This window comes from Pteropus vampyrus, unplaced genomic scaffold (assembly GCF_000151845.1).
Source record: "Pteropus vampyrus isolate Shadow unplaced genomic scaffold, Pvam_2.0 Scaffold79, whole genome shotgun sequence".
In the NCBI taxonomy this organism is placed as follows: Eukaryota; Metazoa; Chordata; class Mammalia; order Chiroptera; family Pteropodidae; genus Pteropus; species Pteropus vampyrus.
The window spans coordinates 499,285-522,335 of NW_011888860.1; the positions used below are offsets into that span (position 1 = coordinate 499,285).

General features: G+C 35.0%; 1 protein-coding gene and 1 pseudogene across 4 annotated transcripts in view; both read left to right on the forward strand.

Annotated features, from left to right (window-relative positions):
* The first annotated feature begins 200 nt into the window (after positions 1–200).
* The window catches only part of UBE2K (ubiquitin conjugating enzyme E2 K), a 51,519-nt gene continuing 28,668 nt past the window's right edge, over positions 201–23,051 (forward strand). Inside the window, exon 1 of one of the 4 annotated variants that reach the window (XM_011362749.2) lies at positions 201–536. In XM_011362749.2, coding sequence (XP_011361051.1) covers positions 474–536 — 63 coding nt within the window. In that variant the 5' untranslated portion in view covers positions 201–473. The remainder of the gene's footprint in view (positions 537–23,051) is intronic. The other 3 variants (XM_023532170.1, XM_023532169.1, XM_011362748.2) reach the window with 3 other exon arrangements.
* Positions 13,742–13,860, forward strand: LOC111741531 (annotated as a pseudogene).

Here is a 23,051-nt window from a genome sequence, read left to right on the forward strand (position 1 = left end):
CCAGTCACGTTGGTAGTCCAGGCGATACCCCACTGGTTTGAAAGGGGCCGGAGGAGCAGGAGACCACCCAGGAGGCTGGGGCAGGGCAAGCCAGCGTGGAGGCCGCACCCTCCAGGTCCCAGACGCCGGCAGGGCGGAGTCACGCGGTCGCAGCTCTGGCAGAGAGACGCGCGGCGCGCCGCGGCGCGGGGATCCGGGCTCGCGGCTGAAGCGTACGGAGCTGCAACGGGAGCGGCTGCGCCGCCCGGTCGGGTCAGCGTCGTGCGCATGCGCGGACGGGCGCCATTTTGGTGGCCGGACACGGAGGTGATTCCATACTGAAGAGAGCGAGGCGGCCGGGGTGGCAGTGGCAGTGTTCGTGTGCTCGGGTGTGAATCACAGAGGGAGGAAGCGGCGGAGGAAGAGGTGGCGGCGGTGGCGGTGGTCGTAGCGGTGGCGGAGGAGGCGGGTACGAATCAGCTGCGGGCGGAGACATGGCCAACATCGCGGTGCAGCGAATCAAGCGGGAGTTCAAGGAGGTGCTGAAGAGCGAGGAGGTCAGAAATGAACTCCCGGACATCCCCACCTCAGCCCAGGGCGGGAGGGCCCTACCAGCGGCGACTCCCAATATCCCCAGGAACCCCCAGGTGGCCCTCCTCGCGGCCGCCCTTCTGCCTGTGGGGAAGCAGCAGTCTTCCCCGCTCCTTCCGCCACCTTCCCCTCCCCTCCCAGGGCCCTGGGATGGACGGTCTCGCGGGCGGGTGGTGTGGAGAGGAACACGGTTTGGGGCGGGGAAGGGGGAAGAGGGAGCAGGGGGCACTTGGCGGCGGGGTGTGAGCTCTAGAGAGAGCCCCGAGGTAGTGGCAACAGCTGGAAATGTGGCTGTAGGGTGGCGAGGGAGCAGGCCAAGCCTGAGAAAACCCGGGAAGTGGGTTGGGGGAAGGGGAAAGGTGGTAACTGGATCCGGAGAGTCGCGCTGCTCAAAGGCCCACACTTTTAAGGGTATTCTTTCTAGGTTATAGCTGTCTGGCCTCACTGTCCTTTCCTTGGGGAAGGAGCTGTGAGAGTCCTTAGGTGTTGATGAAAGGAGGACGTTCCGAGTTACTCCCTCTTAATTGAGTGTTGGGAGGAAAGGGGAGACTTAATGTGATATTGTCTTTTTGAGTGGGAGATAGAGAATTTTCACCTGAGGTTGGAAATTAATTCCAATCTAGACTATTATCTCATTTTTATTTACCCCCAATTCCTAGGCCTCTTTCTGTTGACACCTAGAGCTTTTGACTGGGTAAGGGCAAGTCATTTGGTGTGTTAAAGGCATTTTAAATATTTTTAGCTAGGAAAAAATAATGGAGTGTGTGAGAAGCTTATTTCAAAATATTACTTACAAGTTACAGAAGTTACACATCAGAGAACCTCTCCCAAGACAATGCCTCTGACTATGTTGTGCCATGAAACTTCATTGTGATGTCCTTCATAGTTAAATTGCTTCTACTTTTTAAAACAGCCCTATTAAACACATGGAATTTCACCAGATTAATGCATTGTTATATCTCCTTAGTAGGTATATCATAATACCCTATCTAAAATGATTAATTTTTTTTTTTTTTTTGTCTCAAGCTGCTCTCGAGTCCTGCAGAATTTAGATAAACTAGTAGTGGACTCATTTATTTATATAAGATATTCAAAATGTTCTAGTAGTTTGACTCAAAACGATGTAAGTATCAGTAAAATTTTTCATGCCCAAGCCAACAAGAATTCCAGGTGGTTTTTCCTCCTTGAATTTAACAAAGATTAAAAAGCAATGCTGAAATGGTTATTATTTTCAGTATGTCAGTACTATTATCGAATGCATCATTGTTATTTGTATTTTTCTGTTATCATCTCAGTGATTTGTGAAATTCAGCACTCCTAACTATGTGATGAGTAATTGACATAAATCTGATAGCACTTGAGCTTTATTTGTGTCTATAGTGATTATGTATCTTTCCAATTAGAGAAAGTCTTTAAAATTATCAAAAATGACAAATACTAGCAGATTTATTGAATGGAGTAGTATATAAGTAATGATAGGTTTTACAGAACATGTGTATGAACTCTGCCCTGTGCATTTGTTCTAATGCCAAAATTCTGAATGGAAGGATGACTTTGTATTTTTGTGGTACAGTGCAGAAATAGACACATAAATGCCTGTACTGATTTACAGTGAAACAATGACTTTTTTATTTAATAAACTATATTCCAGGAAAGTCGACATATATATTCCTTATGAAAGATGGCAGCTAATATTGTTGCCAACAGCCTAAAACATTTTCTTCTATAGTAAGGTTATATAAGCCTGAGACTTAATAAAAAATTTCTAATGATTTATTTTCAATTACCTAAAAGTGCTAAATTGCTTTTTTTTCTAATTCATATGGTCTCTTTATAGGAAGTGACTTTTCAGCATGATATTCTTAGCACTTAAATCGAAGCTGAAAAGAAATCTTGTATTATAGTGATGCTTATTGTTAAAATAATGCTGCTCTTTACATGTAAGGGATGGTGAAACCTTGCTTCTTTGTCTGTCTTAGTGTTTCAGAGGAAGAAAACAGGAAATGCAAACAATTTTTTTTTAATTTTTTTTTTTAAGAATAGTACCTTTATAAATCTGGAAGGAAACTTCTTCCAGAAAGTAAGTTGCAAAGTACATTTAGGAAAGGGTCAGATAATTTAATTTTGAACTGTAACCAATAAATAGCTTTATTTGCACCAATTTTTTTTTATCTGTATTTTAGTAGGGCCAATTCTATAAGAATTTTCAACTCATTGAAAAACTTGTAGTACAGTCCATGTGTTTCCCTTTTAAGTGTGTAAATGCAGTATTTTGAGTCAGGTAGGTAATCAAGTTTTTCATCATATCACCTATGTAAAATCTCCAGTTTACCAATTATTTCATATGCTTGTGTTTACTAAGAATACTGGTTGTTAGAAGGTTTGGGGGTGGGATGCCTTTGTAAAGATTGCTGGTGTCTGGCCATAAGAAGTTATAAGTGGCCATTCTTGAAATGTGTTGTTAATTAAAATATAGCCTCCAAGATAAAGCAAATGTGGAAGGCAAGGTACAGAATAGTGTGGAGGAGGCCACCATTTGTATCAGAGGTGGGGAAATATGTTTATTTGTATAGATGAAAGGATTAATGAGAAATTGGTAAAATTGATTACTTCTGTGTAGGGTAGTTGGATGTCTGGGACAACAGGCATCAAAAGATCCCTTTTGAATTTTAAGTAATGTGAACATGTTTTTTACTTAAAACAAAATAATAAAGGCACTGCCTAGGTCATTTTTCCTTGAGACCGTGTTTGGAAATTCATCCTTTATGTGTCAGATACTAATTTTTAAATCTGAGTGAGAATTTTAAGTTATGTTTCAGAGCTTCTAGGAGTGGAAAATTGATTTAAAGTACATTCTATAGTTATTTTGCAAGTCGAATTATGTAAGTGAATTGTTGATTGTGAGGATATAATAAAAGTGATCTGTCTTCACAGGTTATTATTTACTATTAATTATTGTTGCCGGTAACTACCATTTGTAGAGTGGCTCTCAGTACCATTTGTTTATATATTTTTGCTAGTTCTCAAGAACAGGTCTTTGAATTAGATTTTCTGTTTCTTAGAATAGAAAATCGAGATTCAGAAAAGTTAAATTATTTGTCTGCAAACATACAGCTTTAGATTTGAATCTAGGTCTGCTTGTGTTTATATTGTGCCACACTGTCCTGACTTGCCAAGGATAGGCATGCTTTTAATTATTTAAAAATAATTGAGCCTGGTTTGTATTACTGGTTAAAGGATTTAAACACAACCTAATTTAATTGTTAGTTTAAACATTAAAATAAGTGTTACCTGTAATTAACTTAAGATTTACTTGAATTTCAGTAGGTAAAATATTTTAAAATTTGAAGCTTAATGAAGTAAAATGCCTTTAAATCAGTGCACTTACTCTTGTTTGTTCTTGTGCTATATGGTACCTGTAGTTTTTTGTATTGTAGCTATACTTTGCTAACATTTTCTAGGATTCTCATAGGGAATATGTAATAAATATTAACAAATCGCATTAACAAATTGATTTGGCATTAACAAATTGATTTCATGAATACTACTATTGTATAAGTTTTCTTTAAGCATTTAGATTGATTTTTGTATCTATTATTGTTTAATGTATTTAATATATTTTTCTAGCTCGATCTAGATTATTTTAGATAGCACAGCCAGCCCTCTCCCCATCTCCCTACCTTCCCTCTCTTTCTGCCAGTTGGGTCAACTAAAAATGTCTTCAGACTGCCAAAGGTTGAGAACGACTGCTGTAGACAAAACTTAGGAGAACATTTAAGGTTATTAAGGTAGTTTAATTTATCTAAAAGATGGACAATAAAGATATTAAAAATTATATAGCATGGCTACTACTAGCTTTGAATGTTTTGTTTCTGTTTTTAAGACTTTTAAGTTTGTTTTCCCTTTATAAATTAATTATTGTTTTTTAAACTTTCTCCTTTTTGATTTAAAGAAACAGGCGAAATCCCCTGCTAAAAACCAATGTAACCAGTATTTGAACAGTGATTTGTTGAACAGTGATTTGATTTTACAATTACATAAGTTATAGTTCTGTGTAACTTATTTAAATAGTGTGCCTTTTGGGTTCTGGGTGTGGGCTAAGCAAGGAAAGTTTAAAGACTGGGCAAAAAAATTAAAGCCTGTCCAGGTAATACTGTTTGAGGTGCATTTCTTGTTTTACTTTACTATTATAAAAACTTTGATTTCTGTCTATCGGGCATAAATTTAGATGCTTCTGGGGTCCCCTAGTATGTCACCCCTGTGTAAAGGGTTTATATTCTTAATGTTATTTCCCAATAAACATTATCAGCAGTTATTGAACATATTGACCACAGCCCCAAAAGACTTACCTGTTGGACATAGATAAAAATATTAGAGGAAGAGAGTAAACTCTGTAGTAGTTCTGAGGGTAGGTGTATAGAGAGAGGTTCTTGAGCTAGGTTCCAAAAGAAAGTTAAGACTGGCCTCAGGTTTGAGAAGACAGTCTCAGGGGAATTACAGGAATACTGTAATTTATAAGTAAATTATCTTTTCTGTAGGTATCTGAATTGGAACTGGGGAGCAGAGATTATTGACAAAATTAGGCAAGGAACACATGTACATATAAAGCACAGAAAGGTTGCACAGTTCTAGTATTTACATAGTCGTGGAGTTAGAGCACCTTTCGAAGTTTCTTGACTTATTGTTGGAAAAAAACACTGGTTTCATATCAAAGTAAAATGTACATGCAGCGAAGTATGATCAGCACTCAAACCAAGAAATAGAATATTATCAGCACCGTAGGAACCCCACCCTTTACCCCTTTCCAGTCACTTTCCTGATTTTTGATAGCACAGGTTAGCTTTGAGTATGTTTGAGTAAAAGAATAGACATGACTGTACACTATATGATTATTTTAATTTTGAAGATTTTCAAAAGATGCCTTTCAAAATCTTCAAAAAATATATTAATAGTGTCTTAGAAAATGTGATGAAATTCATTGAGTATTAGAGTTGCAAGAGGCCTTAGATCCAGGCCAAACTTCTCATCTGTAAGATCAGGAAACTGAGACCTGGGGAGATTGTTGTTCACTGACACAGATCAGTTAATTGTGAACCCAGGCTTTTTACATGCCAGTCCACTCCAACCATTACATATGATTGTTTTATGGGACTATCCTTTTCCTAACATATAAGCTGAATGCTAATAAAAATTTAAGTACAGCAGTGAAGTGACAGTTTAATATTGAGTATTTAAGGATATTTTGCTTTTCTCTCTCTGTGTGAGAACTTAAAATTTGCCAGCTCCTTAAGCATAATACAGTAAATTTAGCTTAATGATTAAGAGTGTGGGAATTAGAATTAGATTTGCTTTGAGTCCTGACTTTTCTACTTAATACCTGCAGCACTGACTGTATCTCAGTTTTCTTATCTGAAAAAATGTGGGAAGATTAAGAGTCTTAACAGTGCTTAGAGCAATGCCTGGGACACATTAAACATTCAGTAAATGGATAGCTTTTAAGATATCAAAATTAACTATACTTTCATCTTCTGCTTTTTGTTCTTGGATCATGAAGGTTTCCTTTAATGGTTTAGAGATAGCTTTATGTGAATTAGCCTCAAAAGGCTGAACGTGGGGCTTCAGTGCTTCTGATGGTGTTTCTTTGTCATTGTGTGCAAACCTATGGGGCTGGTGGCCAAGGAGAATACAAAGAAAATATATGGGTCTTATTCTCCAGATGTTGGTTAATTTTTCTTTAGGAGACAATGATAAATTGGAGAAATGTTTGTGTTAAAATGTTATCTTTCTAAGTGACAAAAAAAATAATTTGAAAGTCTTTCAGATAATATATGAGTTAACAGGATTATTTTGGATTTCTTGACATGGCTCTGGTAAACTTGACCTGGACCAGGGAATCCAGATTTTAATCCTATGGTGTGTAATTTTGAATCCCTTTGTAAAACCCATGTTTTAAAATTGGGTCTTGGAAACTAGAAAGTGGCAGTCACATCCATCTGACATTCATGGTGTTCTCTTACAGAATTCTAAAAAGGTGAGAGAACTTCAATTCATTTAAAACCCTTATCCTTCTTCCTCCCTTTAATTCTTTGTTTTTACTGCAAATTTAATAACTACCAATAGTTGTATGTGTGCTATCTTACATTTTATATATATGGCAGCCTTAGGAGGTTAATGATTTAGATGCATCTGGGGTACCCTAGTATGTCACCCCTCTGTAAAGGATATATATTATTTCCCAATAAATATTATTGAGCATGTTGACCACAGCCCCAAAAGACTTACCTTGTTGGAGTTAGATAAAAAATTCTTGTTTTACAGATCAGAAAGTTGCAACTTTGAAGAAATTAAGTTAAGTCTCAGTATCAAGTAACGTGGTGGTGGAACAGAGTTTTGAAATCAGGTCTCTTGACTCAGACATTTACTGATGATGATGGCAGGAGTAGTGTACAATCATACATCCTTGCTTCCTGCCTGTTATTTTTAAAGATTTTTTTAAATTATGAAATATTTTACACTTAAAAGTTTAGGAAATAGCACATGAACAACTTTATATCCATGGTCCAGATTTAACAGAACTTAACCCTTTCATTTATACTTGATTAAGCGGCACACTACTCCCCCTGCAACAAAACAGACTATACAGATGTTCATTTTGTAACCTTTTCTCTATCCCATTCTCCTTCTTAAAAGTAACCACTATGCTGAAGTTGGTGTATATTCTTCCTAGTCATATTTTTGTTTTTACTGTTGATAAACAGTGTTTTTTAATGTAAAAACACTTAATGTTTTTTTAAACTATAGATGATTATAATATTCTACATCTGCAACTTCTCAGCATTATATTTTTTGACCTTTTTTCTGTGAAAATGCATATTGCTCTAGTTCTTTAAATTTTATAGTATTCCATTTCACAGTTAAAATTCAATCCATTGATGGCATGTAGTTAATAACTTTTAGCTATGATAAAATAAAAAGATGCATTGAACATTATTATAAATGTTTTCTTAGGCCACATACAAGTTTTTCTAGGAAATAGAATTGCAGCATCTGAGTGTATTTTCATTCTTATGCTTTGTATCAGTACTTCCTCTAACAGTACATAAAGTTCTAATGACCTAAGACTTAAGATTTTTGTCAGTCTGATGGATATGAAATAGTAGGTTATTTTAATTTTCATTTTCCTAGTCAGTAGAGATATTAAACATATTTTTGTGTTTATTGCCCATTATGCTTTCTTTTGTGAATTTAGCATTTGCATTCCTTACCCATTTTTAAAAATTTGTATGGTTTGTATTTTTCTTATTGATATACAGGAATTCTTTATGTATATAATTTTGATGACTTTCATTATGTGGCTTGACTTTTAGCTTTGCCTTATTTATTTATTTATTTTTAATGCTCTTTTTGAAATCATGGTAACATACATGTAACATAAAATTTACCATCTTATATATTTTTAAGTGTACAGTTTCAGTAGCATTAAGTACATTCACATTGTTGTGCAACCATTACCACCAACCATCTCCAGGACTCTTTATCTTGTAAAACCAAAACTCTACCCGGTAAACAAGACTTCTGCCCCTGACGATCACCATTGGGCTTTCTGTCTCTGAATTTGACTACTCTGTTATACATTATTTGTCCTTTTATAACTGGCTTGTTTCACTTAACTTTGTCATATCTTTCGTCTTACCAAAGTTTAATTTTAAAGGAGTCAAATTTTTTTGTCTTTTCTTGTGTGTTGTGCCTTTGTACTTTAAGAAAATTTTTTTCTCTTTGGTTATAACAAAGATATTCTCCTATATTTGGTTCTCAAAAATCAGTTCGTTCCTTAACTTCTATACTCGGGCCTCTATTCTGCCATATGATATTGAAACTACTACTTCAGCCTTTACCAGTATCTTCCAAATTGTCAGATGCAAAGTAAGTTCTCAGCAGTCCATTTTGTACACCTTTCTTCCAGCATTTCCATTTCCATCTCAGAGCGTTACTCTTTTGGTTGCTCTGATACTGCTTTTCCAGTTTTCCTTCAACTTCTGTTACTACCCTTTATGTTACTGATTTTATTCCCCCTCCTCCATTTATCTTCTGAATCTGTTTCCTCTTGCATTCCTTTTGTTAATTACCCTAGGTCAGGTTTTCATATCTCAGATGGACTAGTTATATTACAGTAGTTTGTTTATTACACTTACTTCTCTGCCTTTAGTCTCTCCCAACCTCTGTTCAATTCACCTGGTGACATGCCACAGGATTTAATTTTTAAAATATGATTTTGTCATCTTTCTTTAGGTTCTTTAGCTTATTGCATAGTGAAAACCTTTATACTGTTGTTCTAGCCTACCATTCCTCACTTATTTCTCATCAAGTCTCAACACAGTTGCACACTTACCCATACCTCAGACCCTAATCCTCCCTCAAACCTCTAGCTATTCTAAATTGCTTGCTATTTAGTTGTTCCGTCTGCTTGGAATAAACCCATACCTCCTTTCTTTGCCTTTTGAAGCTTGCTTATCCTAAAATGCCACTCGTAATAAGTCTTGAACCCACAGTTTACCTTTGTTCTCCAGTATTACTTTGTTATTAGCAGATATTATATTATTGATAATTGTATGTATTTCTTTCTGCTCCTGGTAGATCTTTGGGCTCCTTGAGGATTCTTATTCATTTTTTTTTTCTTTTCAGCATCTTGCATGGTACCTGCCTTAGTAACATTTAAAGTATGCTAAAATAAACCTTTGATGGGTATCTGTTTTTTTTTTTTTTTGGAGCTGCTGCCAAAAGTGTTCTTTGCATAGGTTTAAGGCAGGCCTATTATGCTCTTAATTATTTTTAGCCTTTGTATAATTATGGATTTTTCTAGTAATTACAAATGCAAGGTTGGTATATGTAGCCTTTTGCTCAAGGGACCATGGGTGTTTTACTTTTAGTTTATTTTGTTTCATGTGACCCATCCTATTTGGAATTGGCATACTCAGTTGTGAGTTGTCTGATAATATTACTCTTCAGCATGGTAATAAAACATTTTGTGCTTTATTTTTCTTATATCATTTCTACAGTAGTTCCTTCATTTAAAAAATATATAACAGTTTATGCATCTGTCTATTATATATTTAGGTATTTCCAGTTTCTTGCTGGTGCACATGTGTAAGAATTTTGGGTGTGTATTACTAGGTCAGGTGTTTTAGATTTTAGGTGGTTATGTCATACATTTTATATATCTGCGGGCTTGGTCATACTTATATATCCTTACGTTGTTTACTTAGGTGCTTTATCTCCATCTGCCCATAGGAACTGTTTGAGTGTGAGTCATTGAGGAGACCAAGTATCTTAGTAATTTTTGATTCTCCATTGCTTGGGCACTTGTTTTCCTGAATGAGTTTAAGGATTTTCTTAAGCTCCAGGGTGCTCATCCCCAACCACTATGAAAATAATACCTTTTATCTTGCCTCTGAGACTAGTAAGAGTTGACTATTTTGATAAAGGTGGCCTCCAGGTGAGGTTGGGTTTCTGCTCTAAATTTAAGTGTTGATAATGTAATAAAGTCCTGAATTGGGGTGATATAATGTCCAAGCCCAAACTGGAAAATAAGATGGTAGTAAAGGAATCTTTTTTTTTTCTTTTTTTGTAGTTTTCCCCTTTGAAGATCTCAAGGGGCATTTATTTAGTATTATATATGATGACATCTGTATCCCATGGTTTAACTCTTTAGTTTAATTCTACATTATGCTTCATTTTATTCAACATTTATTGAATGCCACCTCTGTTGTTAATAAGATAGACATGGTCCATGCTATTGTGGAGTAAATTATAGTCTGGTAAGGCATTGAGACGTAGACAGCTATTTACGTGTTTGAGTTTAAGTTAGGAGAACTCTAGGGGTGGGGTAACAACTTCAGGGAAAAAGTTTCTTGTGAATAACTCAGACTTATACTTGGGAAGATAAATTGTAATTAACTTTGTTATACATTATGATGATCAACTCTAATATGCATATAGAAAGCTAGTAATTATTATACAGTCAAGAAAATAGAGCTTTTCCCCTTTAAATAAATAGCCAATTTCTGTGAATATAAAAGTAACAAATGTTTGCTTATTATTGAATTTAGGAACTATATTAAAGTAAAAATTATTTGTAATCTCACTCCCAGGGATATTTCTTTTCTTCAAACTATTTTTGTGTTGTCTATGAAATATTTCAAATATACAGCTACATCTGAGTTTCCTTTCATTGTTTTTTCTTCATATGTACATATGTAAACATATTTAAAGAGCTTTGAATATAATTCCCATGTGACTTTAAACCTAAATCTATAATTTTTAATGTTTTCTAGTCATTTGAAACTGGCTTTTCTTACTAGACTGAGCTTCTCAAGGGTAGGCATCATGGCATATTCATGTATGTCAGCTCTTCTAACAAATACTTTGGGGCTCTGTCTTTGCTAGGCATCATAATATATGCTGGACAAGAGAAGACAGATAAATGAGTGATAAACGCAACACCAAGAAATATAATAATATTGTACAGATGAAATTAATTGATTGTTTTTGATTGGGTGTTCAGAAAAGGCCTTTCCTAGGATTTTAGACTTATATTGAGATCTGAATGACGATCTCTAGGGAGGATCATTCCAGATTAGAGGAAACAGTTAATGTAATGGTCATAAAGTAGGAATGAATTTGCTATCAGGTTATTGTGGCTGGAATATGATGGGTAAGGGAGGAGAATGGTGCAAGATGAAGTTGAAGATGTAGGCAGGAGCCAGATCACATAAACTTTCTAAGCCCAAAGTAAGAATTTGGATTTTAAGTGACTCTAAAAGCCATTTGAGGATTTAAAACAAAGGACAAAATTTGGATTTTTAAAAGACCACATTGGCTGCCATGTGGAGAATGAATCAAGACCGAAGATGTGAGGAAAAGGGGTTTAAGAGTTAGGGGTCGAGTTTGCCTGGATGTAACAAAAGAAACAGTAGTTGTGGTTCAAACAAAAGTCTGGAGGGAAATATCCCACATCCCATAGTTGCTTGGTTTGGTGCAGTGGTCCCCAACCTTTTTGGCACCAGAGACCAGTGCTCCTATGAGAATCTAATGTCTGAGGTGGAGCTGAGGCGGTGATGCTAGCGGTGGGGAGTTGCCACACATACAGATGAATCTTCACTGGCTAGCCAACTACTTACCTCCTGCTTTGTGGCCCTGTTCCAGGGGTTGGGGACCCCTGGTTTAGAGGAAGTGTGGTGAGAAACTAGCAACTCTGGTCAACTTTTTAAAGGAGTTTTGCTTTGTTAGGGGAACTGGAGAAGAATATGGCAGCAGATCTGTAAAAAAAATTTTCTAGTGGACATTAGCATATATTTGTATGTTGGTGAACGGGAAGCTGTTATGCTAGAATGAGGAGATATAATTGAAGGTGCAAAGTCCTTGAGAAGAACAGAGGGGGTGGTATTCCTAGCATAAGTGGAAGGATTATTTTTTAATAGGAACACAGATACTCAGGGCCATGTTAAGTTTCCATTTGATATTTGTTATGGTCTTCACTTGAACATAAGACAGTGATTAATGATGGTTCCCCTCCCCCACAGCAATAATGCTTGGAGCAGACATAAGAAATTGTTTTTTAGTTAATTGCGAATGAGTTTAACTAACACTGGAACTTTGCCATATGAGTACCATGAAGGAAAAAATACATCAAGGTTGTGGAGAGTATTTGCAAAGGGAGTGATTACAATGAATGCACATGCAAACTAAACCTGGTTAAGGAGGGAATTGAGGACATTAGAATTTATTGATAATGAGGGAGAGATTACGTTTCAGTGAAGCCTGCTAATAGCTGGGTTTGGAGTATTAAAGTGAACTTAATCTAATGAAATTGAGAAACTTGGAAATCTTGAAATGGATTTCAGAGAAGGTGCAGTTTTTGTTGATGACAGAAGCCAAGAGTAAGACCATGGGGAAGAGAGCTTCCAGTCTATTAATACTTGTCAGGAACACAGGCAGCCCTTGTCTCCATGCTCTTCTATGAGAATTTAGAAGAAATATACAAAGATGACAAATGTAAGTGACAATCTCCCATCAACCATGGGGTAGCTGTTGATATTAACATCTTTTTTTTCTTTTTACCAAATCAGGATCTTAGCATGTATACTGTTTTGTATCCTTTTTTTCTCTTAATATATCTTGTATTTTCTTCATGGTATTGAATATTCTTTTTAAAATATTTAGTATTTAATTTAAATATTTAAATTAAATAGTATTTAATTTATATATTAATATTTAGTATTACCTGATTAAACCATTTTTTTTGTTGAACATTTCTAAGTTGTTTCTATTTTTCCCCACTATATATACTGAATGGAATGTCTTTACATAGTAATTTTTATCTGAGTTTATTTCCTTAAGACAGATGCCTGGAAATAAGTTACTGGGTCAGAGTATCCGAACTTTTCATACTCTTATGATCAAAGTGCCTTCTAGAATGGTTATTGTAAATTACTGTAGCACTGGTACAGCACAAGGCAGCCCATTTCTTTATATTCTTACTATTAATGCAATCTTTTATTTTTAAAGTCAAATAGAAAAAGCAACTGTCTTTTTAGTAAAACTAGTTTGTATTTGTTCAGAATTTTCCTGGGTAAGTTTGGAGGATCAAAGCCATATTTGTCTTATAAAATATGTTTGTGATTATCTATCCATTTTATTGTTTTGTAACAGTATGTGATTATACTTTGTAAATTGGGATATATATGTTTGAGAACTAGGTGGTTTTTTAGAGAGTGATTGTTAAAAGGTATTTTAAAAAATTATTTTTTCACTTTCTGTCTTAATGTTCTGTTTACATTCAAAATTATCAGTTTGGTCTTAAAAAATCCTTATTTAATATAATACATCTCATTTGTTACTTATGATGTTATTGATGTAGTAAGTACAGGGTACAGTTTATGTCATTTTTAGTTTCCTTTTTCCTTCTGTTACTTAATCTCTATTTTATCTGTCAAGCCTATGAATTTTCAGTTTTATTTCAGTGAGTCACTGGTTCCATTTTTCTTTTTGTCTTAGGTCTTGTTTTATTATTTTTTTTTCTGCCATTTCTTTATACCCTTTAAAATTCTTTCTTTAATTTTCTTAGGTGATATAGGAATTTGGAAAATAAAAAAAGTTGTTTTAAATTACTTAGGGCTACACCCATGCCACCCTGAATGTGCCCGATCTCGTCTGATCTTGGAAGCTAAGCAGGGTCGGGCCTGGTTAGTACTTGGATGGGAGACCACCTAGGAATATCAGGTGCTATAGGCATAAAAATAAATAAACAAACAAACAATAAAATTAAGTTACTTAGAGATGCAGAGTCTCTGTCAGAATTTTCCAAATAGAGAAAATATACATTGAAAGTTTTTGATACCCATCCACCCTTTCCTTCCTCCCCTCAGTCCTATATTTAGAAAATATAGGAACTTTCAGTTTAAGAACTTAAATGCAATCAATAGTATACCCACACTGTATTTTAGCTGTGTGATGATAGTTACTGTAAAGGAAAGCCTGTGCAGTATCACAAGACTTGTAAACAAAGACTTCTAATAATAGCCCTTTGACATCGAACTATATAGTTTGTAAGTGGAAGAGTTTTATAGTCATTTAGATTTTGACATGAGAATGCCATTAATTTTGATTAATAAAAATTAAAAATATATCAAAATAAATTTTTATTTTTGTAATATTTTATAATTTATGGTATTTCTGAACAAATTACGTATTTTTAAGTGGCTGTGTACTGACTTCCCCTTTTTTCTTGATTATCCTGTGATATGGATATGTTGACTATGTTGCTAGTTTTATTTACCAAATTAATTTGTATTCCCCTAGGAGATGCTCAGTTATTTTGTGAAAATGTGTGTGTATATATTTTTTTCATTTTAAATATATACAGTTTTATTTGTCAGTTTTACCTCAGTAAAGCTCAGAAAAATTGCCTGGTCTGTTTTATATTCATTTTTCTTACCTCTTTGTTACTTTTTATGGCAGTAGTCACTGTCATAGTTGTGGTTGTCATAGTAATGATAGTAATAATGGTAGTATTTGCTTTAAGTTAGGTCAGAAAGAACCTGGTTTCCATTACTCCTCTTTGTACAGAGTGAGATAATTTTCTCACTTGGGCTTCACTGAGGATAGAGCCACTTCAAGAACTCCAAATTTATGCAGGAGAAAATGTATATATTTGATGAGCTATCTTTTTAAGTTCTGTTAGAGTGTACCTGCAAGCTTTTCTGTTGTATTAACTAATAAGTTACTTGTTTGTTATTTGTTTCATTTTATTAAGATATGTTGAGGTCTCTGGTTAAAATTATATTTATTAACTTTTTGTATTTGTTAGTTTTTCTGAGGTAAGCCAAGGTATTATAGTTTTTTTATTTTAAGTTACAGAGTTAGGGTTACCTTTTGGGTTAGTGTTAGTGTTAAGTTTAGGTATATATTTAGGCTTATGTTAGAGTTAGGGTGGAGGTTATATATAGGGTTAGGTTTAGTGTAGGGTTAGGTTTAGGGTTATGGAAACATTCAGATATAGAGCGAGGGTTAAGGTTATGGTTACATACAGGGTTAGGATTAAAGTTAGGGATAGGGTTAAGATTAGGTAGGGGGTTAGGGTTAGGATGATAGTTATGGAGAAGGTTAGGTATAAGTTTAGATTTTGAGTTAGATTTGAGGTTAGGTTAGGTTTTGGGTTAGGGTTAGGGTTAGGTTATTTTTTTAATTTTTTAAATTTCTCACAGTTGGCATTCAATATTTAGGTTTCAGATGTCCAGCGTAGTGGTTTTATATTTATATAACTTAAAAAAGGGATCTCTCCCCAATAAGTCTACTGCCCTGGCACCATACATAGTTATTATAGTATTATTGACTGTATTCCCTATGCTGTAATTTACGTTCCCATGACTATTGTGTAACTGCCAGTTTGTACTCCTTAATCCCTTTACCTTTTTCATCCAGCCCCCTGACCCTCCTCCTGTTTGGCAGCCATCAGTTTGTTCTCTATATCTATGAATTTGTTTTCTTTTTGTTCATTTATTTTGTTTTTCAGATTCCACACATAAGTGAAATTATATGGTATCTGTCTTTCTCTACCTGACTTATTTCACTTAGCATAATACCCTCTAATCTATCCATGTTGTTGCAGATGGTAAGATTTCATTCTTTTTTTTTTTTTATGGCTGAGTAATAGTCCATTGTATATATGTACCACCTCTTCTTTATCCAGTTGTCTATTGATGGACACTTAGGTTTCTTCCGTATCTTGGCTATTGTAAATAATGCTGCAGTGAATGTAGGAGTGCATATGTCTTTTCGAATTAGTGTTTTGGATTTCTTCAGATAAATAATCAGAAGTAGAATTGCTGGATCATAAGGTAGTTCTGTTTTTAATTTTTTAATGGAAACTCAATACTGTCTTTCATAGTGGCTGCACCAATTTGCAACCCCACCAACATTGCATGAGGGTTCCCTTTTCTTCACATTCTCGCCAACACTTGTTTGTTGATTTATTGATCATTGTCATTCTGACAGGTGGAAGGTGATATCTCAGTGTGGTTTAACTTTACATATCTCTTATGATTAGTTACGTCGAGCAACTTTTCATATATCTGTTGGCCATCTCTATATCCTCTTGGGAGAAATGTCCATTCAAGTCCTCTGCCTATTTTTTAATTGTATTGTTTGTTTTGTTGTTGTTGTTGAGTTATGTGAGTTCTTTGAATTTTGGATATTAACCACTTACTGGATGTATTATTGGTGAATATTTTCTCCCAATCGGTAGGTTGTCTTTTTGTTCTGTTGTTAGTTTCCTTTGCTGTACAAAACGTTTTAGTTTGATATAGTCCCATTTGTTTATTTTTTCTTTTGTTTCCCTTCCCTGAGGGGACATGTCCCCCCTCCCGCCAAAAATATTACTGAGAGCAGTATCTGAGTTTACTGCCTATGTTTTCATCTACAAGTTTTATGATTTCGAGTCTTATATTTAAGTCTTTATTTTGAGTTTATTTTTGTGTATGGTGTAAAAAAAAGTGGTCTAGTTTCCTTTTTTTTTTTTTTTTTTGCATGTATCTGTCCAGTTTTCCCTACACCATTAATTGAAGAGACCGTCTTTACCCCATTATATATTCTTGCCTCCTTTGTTAAAGATTAATTGACCATTCAGTTCTGGGTTAATGGTTGGTGAAATGGATTGGCCCCTTTCAAGGTGCATAATGCAGATGGTCTGGTTGCTGTGGTAAGGAAGAAGTGAAGTTCAAGATGTGGTTCCATAGTTAGCTTAAAAGTTTAAGAGTTCATGGGTGGGATGTTCATGGGGAAGACTTCATTACGATGTCCTGGCTCCATTTTAGTTCCCTTAACATAAATGACTCTATTGACAATTTCCATTCACAACAGTTATAATTATCATCGATACAGTTGGATTAATGCCTGCCATATTTTTTATATGATTCCATTTTTTTCTTAGCCTATCAATTGTACTTTTATTTTTTTAAACATTTTTTCTAGTAGTTTTCCTTTAATTTGCCATATACGCTTACAAGAACTCTTTCAAATAACACTGTACTATTTCATGGATAGTGCAGGTACTTTATAATAGAATTCATATTTTCTGCCTCTCATCTATTATAACATTTCTGTCATACATTCCATTTATCCATAAGCTATGATCACCAGATCCTTTGTTGTTGTTATCATTTTGAGTATACTGTTATCTGTTATTAAGAATAATTGAAGATTTTATTTAATTTTTTTCTCACATCTTTTTCCTTTCTCTATGTAAATTCCAAGTTTCTGAACTGTATTATTTTCCCTCTTTCTGAAGAATTCCTTTCAGCATTTCTTGCAACATAAATCTGCTGTCAACAGAGTCCCTCAGTTTTTGTTTGAGAAGTCTTTATTTGTCCTTTATTTCTAAAGGATAATTTCACTGGATGTAGAATTCGAGGTGAGGCTTTTTCACTTTGACACTTTTACCATTCTCCTCTTGCTTCCATGGTTTCTGAAGAGAAATCCAATATAGTTCTTACCTTCGCACATCTCTAGGCAAAGTAGGTGTTTTTTTCCCCTCTGGTTTCTTTCAAGATTTTCTCTTTGTATTTGATTTTCTTCAGTTTAAATATGATATGCCAAGGTATAAATTTGGGGGGATTTATCCTGGTTTGTAGTCTCTAAGCTTCTTGGATCTGTGATTGGGTGCCTGTCATTAATTTAGGAAGATTCTTAGTCATTATTGCTTCATATATTTATTTTTATCCTTTCTTTTCCTTCTGCTATTGCCATTACTTGTATGTTATACTTTTTGGATGTTCTGTTCTTTTTCATTTGTTTTTCTTTTGTGTTTCAGTTTTGGAAGTTTCTATTGACATTTCTTCTAGCTCATTTGTTTTGTTCATCTACTAATGAGCCTATCAAAGGCAGTTTTCATTTCTGTTACAGTATTTTTTATTTTTAACATTTCCATTTCATTCTTTCTTAGAGTTTCCATCACCTGCTTGCATTACCCATCTCTTTTGGATATTGTCAACTTTTTCCATTAGAGTACTTAGCAGATTAATCATAGTTTTAAATTTTAAGCCTAATTCCAGCATTTCTGCCATATCTGAGTCTGTTCTGTGTTTTTTTGTCCTTTAGTATGCCTTATAATTTTTTTCTTGAAAGGCAGACACAATGTACTGGGTAAAAGGAACTGAGGTAAATAGAGTGAGACTTTAGATTTATCTGTCTAGGGATTGGGCTGTGTTTGACTGTTTGCTGTAGCTTTAAGTGTCTGCAAGGCTAAAATCTCCTCTTACATCCTTGTTTTTGTCTCCTGCTATTGATTTTGGCATTCCTTAGAGACATCTTCTTAAATAAGGTGTAAGACTTGGAGTTCTTTGAGTTGAGATCTATTGATGTGGTAAAGGTTAGGGGTTGGGGAAGAGTTCTGAATTCCTATAATTGGGTCTCAGCCTTTTAATGAGCCTATGTCCCTAAGCCGTGACCTTCAAAAGTGCTTCTCAATTCCCTCTTGCCTTAGGTGATAACTGGAAGCCTTGAGAGGCCTGGAATTGGGTAGTTACCTTCCCTCAGGTTGGTTAGATCTGTTAAAACCCCAGTTGGTTAGACCCTGGTGAAATAGTTTTTCTTGAGGGTAGGCTTTGTTAAGAAAAAAAATAATAATCTGGGCTTATTTCCAAATGGCAACTTTCCCCCTCTCCCAGCCAAAGAATCAGGACATTTTTCTCTGATCTTCTCTTATGAAAACCTGGTAGAGATCTTGGAGTTAAAAACTCACAAAAGTAAAAGGGCCCCTGGCAGTTTTTCACTTTCAGATTCATCCTCACTGAGCTTCTAGCAGTTTATCAATTACTGTTTAGATTTTTCCCACCCAGGTAATGGTTTATGAAGAGTTGCTTGTGAGCTTTTGCTCTGGTAAGGTTTGAGTCTTTTTCTACCCACCTGTCTCCAATTTTTGGTGCAGCAGTTTGCCCTGTAACTTTATTTCTCTGATGGCTCTAAGAAGAGTTGTTCATTTTCAATTTGTTCAGTTTGTTTCTTCTATTGATGGGAGTGACAGCTTCCAAGTTTTTACATTCTGGGTGAGAAACCAGAAAAGTCTTCTCATTTATTTTTGTTTGTAGTATTCTATTAAATTGCACCATAATTCTTGTAGATATTCCTCAATTGTCGGATACTAAGACTGTTGTTTCCCATTATACTTAATGTTTCACTGATTTCTGTTATGATTATAGTTTTTTCTACCTATAATGAAATGAATTTCTTAGGCAGTTTCTAGGAATAGGAGTACTGAGTCAAGAGAATAACAGATTTTTATGGCATTAATACTTTTTGCTGTTAAAAAAGAGTTTATGCACTTTATTGGTGTCACTTTGACCTTACCAGTATTGGGTATTAAAATTTCTGCCATTTTAGCTTTTTCGGTTGCTGTGTGCAGCTCGGCTCAGTCCAGTTCAGGATTCTGACAGACTTCAGGATTGGGGCTTGAGAGACAGAATTACATTCTTGGAATAAGTTCTTCATGTAAATAAGGTGTGTTTGAACCCATGACAATTGACATATACCAAGAAGTTTTTGCTTTCCTTTTATGATGGTAGCAGGAGTAAATTTGAGATGGTGCCAGGTATGTGTAAGAATGTATATCTGTCCCATAGAGAATTTCCATATAATTTAATTTCATCATTTAAAGGAGTTATTCTGCCAACTAGCCCCAGCCTGCAACTTGACACAGTAACCAAACTACCTGTTCTACAACTGTTTTAAGACAACTTTGTTGACTGTGCTTTGTCAACAATTTACAAAAGTTATTTTAAAATTCCATTCTTTTGACTGTTATAAAGATTATATGTTCCAAAGAATTCTTTTAAAAACTAAGTTTTATATGTCTGCAGATTTTTCCATAATAGATCAATCATTTTAATGATTAAACATGACCCTTTTGACAGAAAATCAGTCAGTGGATTCCTAGGGAGGGATTGATTGCAGAGGTGCACGAGGGAGTTTTGAGGAACTATTCTACATCTTGATTATGGTGATGATTGTGCATTGGTCAAATTTGGGGTGAGTTTTTACTGAATGTAAATTATACTTAAATAAACATGACTTCAAAAATTTTTTTAAAAAAGAATTTTGCCGGTTTTGAAAATGTAATAAAAGATTACTTTGCATATGGATGTCCAGTTGTTCTAGCACTGTTTGTTGAAAATACTATTCCTTTTTTTCCATCAAATTACTCCTTTCTCAAAGATCAGTTGACTGTATAAGTTTGGGCCCTATTTTGTTCCACTGTTGTGTGTCTTTTTTTTTTTTTTTTTCCACCAATATCAAGCTGTCTTAATTACAGTAGTTCTACAGCAGCCCCCAACCTTTTTTTGCACCAGGGACCAGTGCTCGTATGAGAATCTAATGCCTGAGGGTCTGAGGTGGAGCTGCAGCAGGGATGCTAGCACTGGGGAGTGGCTGCAAATACAAAGGAAGCTTCCCTAGCCCACTGTTCACCTCTTGCTGTGTGGCCCAGTTCCTAAGAGGCCACAGACCAGTATCATACCAGTACCAGTCCACAGCCCTAGAGCTTGGGGCCCCTGCTCTACAATAACTCTGTCAAAAGTGGGGCTTATTTCAACCAAAAAATGGAAAAGAGAAAGTGATTGCTCTCATACAAGATGAAGTGAATTAGAGTACAAATGTGGCTGTGGGTGTCTTTGTTGCTGTACATATACTGACGTAATTGTGAATATTATCTTAATTTAGGAACATTCTTATTTTGGACATGTATTCTCTTTCCAAATCAGAGTTAAGCCAGTTCTTAAACGTATTGAGTTCTTACAGTGTGCCAGGTACTGAATTAAATTTAGATCCTATTATTAAATATATAATCTGTCTTGTGATACATCACGATGATTATGGCAGGGGGTCACAATTAAGACTTGATTCCTAAAGGTTTAAATAGCCCACACTAGTAGGGTGGGAAAAGTTAGGAATTCATTGAGGGTAGAAAAGCAAGAAACTAGTGTGGGAAAAGTTAGGAATTCATCGAGGGTAGAAAAGCAAGAAACTTATACAGCTGCATTGACCTGTATATATCTTTTTTTTTCTTCCTGATATTGCTCAGGTATTCTATTCTCTTATCTAAGGCCAGTCATTTGTTCTCATTCTGGATTTCACTCATTCTACCCCATTCCATCTTGTTCATTACATTATCTGATATTCTTTACTTTTATCCTCTCCATAGAACTGTCTTCCTCCAACTACTGCCCTATTTCTCACTTCCCATTCATAGCCAAAATTTGGAAGAGTTATCTCTCATCATGATGTCCATTCCCTCACCCTTCATGGACTGCTCAGTTACAGTGAATGCTTTTACCTTTTCACTTTTCAAAGATCTCATCATTACTCAGTCCATCAGCCTTTTTAAAGTGTTTTATAGAAAGAGTTATATGTGTATATGTTTGAAATAATTTACTAAAAGCACCATGGTCTCACATTTGTCTTAGATCCACAGTTTTTAGTTTTACTATCCTAAGGGGAACCTATTGCCAGTTTCTTATATATGTTTTGGAAGTATTGTATGTGTGTGAACAAAATAACTTTTGCTTTTTTTTGCTTTATGTAATCTTAAGTGTGATGTATGTAAAGTCTAAAGTGTCTTTGACTAAGTATAAAATAACAATTCTAAATGATAAAATATTGTGTGATAGTATAAGTAGCTGTTTTTTTTTCTTAGTGGTATACATTAGGTCATCCTGTAATTGATGATATCTTAGAGTCAATGAGGTAGAATGGCCCCATGTGTCATTTTTGAAATCTGGTTTCACTAATTATTATCTGTGTAACCTCTTTGTATCTCAGTTTCCTTATTGGTAAACACATAAGATTGTTACAAGGTTTAAATGAGTTACTACATATAAATCAGACTACTGCTTATAAGGTGTTACATTAAGTATTAACTGCTATTATTATTAATCTCTCAGCAACATTAGCTACTCTCTCCTTGAAACATTTTTCTTCCTTTGGTGTCAGTGATAACAGGCTGCCCTGGTTTTTCCTGTCTTGCTCATCATATCTTTAGTCCAGCTCACTCCTGAACTCTAGACCCAAGTTTTCAACAGTGTACTTGGCTCCTTGAATTTTTATAGGTTTTCATACATGTTCTCAACATATCTAAAATTGAATTTTTGATTTTCTCTCTTCTCCAGACTCTGACTCCTCAATTTCTTGTTTCTTTATCTTAGTTTATGGTACTATCATCTGCCCAGTGGAAAATCAAAGCTATAAGAGTGATCCTTGTTCCCTCCTTAAGGTCATACACTTTTAGTATGTAATAACTAAATGCTATAATCTTTGTATTTCTTCTCTTTCTTAATTCATCTACTTCATCTCATTGGGCTTTCTAATCACTCTCACTGGATTCCTGCCTTTACTCTTTACAGCCAGTTTGTAAAGACCCAAATTCGATTGTCATATTACAACTTTAAATGGTTCTCATTGTTCTTCATGACCCTAAATAATCTTACTCTTGCTGACTCTCCCTGCCTTACTTATTTCCTTTTATTCTGTGTATTCTAATCACGTTGGTGGCTTTTCAATTCCTAAACTCTTTGCCTTTATTTTACAATGGATGGACTTTCTGCCTAAAATGTTATTGGCTTTACCTAGTTAAATCTTTTAAAGGAGTTTCCTTAGAAGAAGCCTCTTACCCTCCATATTCTCTGTCTGTTAATTATTACTTGCATGACATCTAGTACTTCGTTTAATTTTGTTTTTAATACCTTAAAGTGAAACCTCAATTTATGCGTATAGGATAGGTTAGAGAACATTTCTGATTGAACATTTTACTACTGGTACCTGTTTGCTTTATAAAATAGATAATAAATATTCATGGAATCACTATGTTAATTATTCTGCATTGTAGATTGTGTGATGTATGATGACATAAGTTTAGAAAGTAAAACTTTAATGGCATA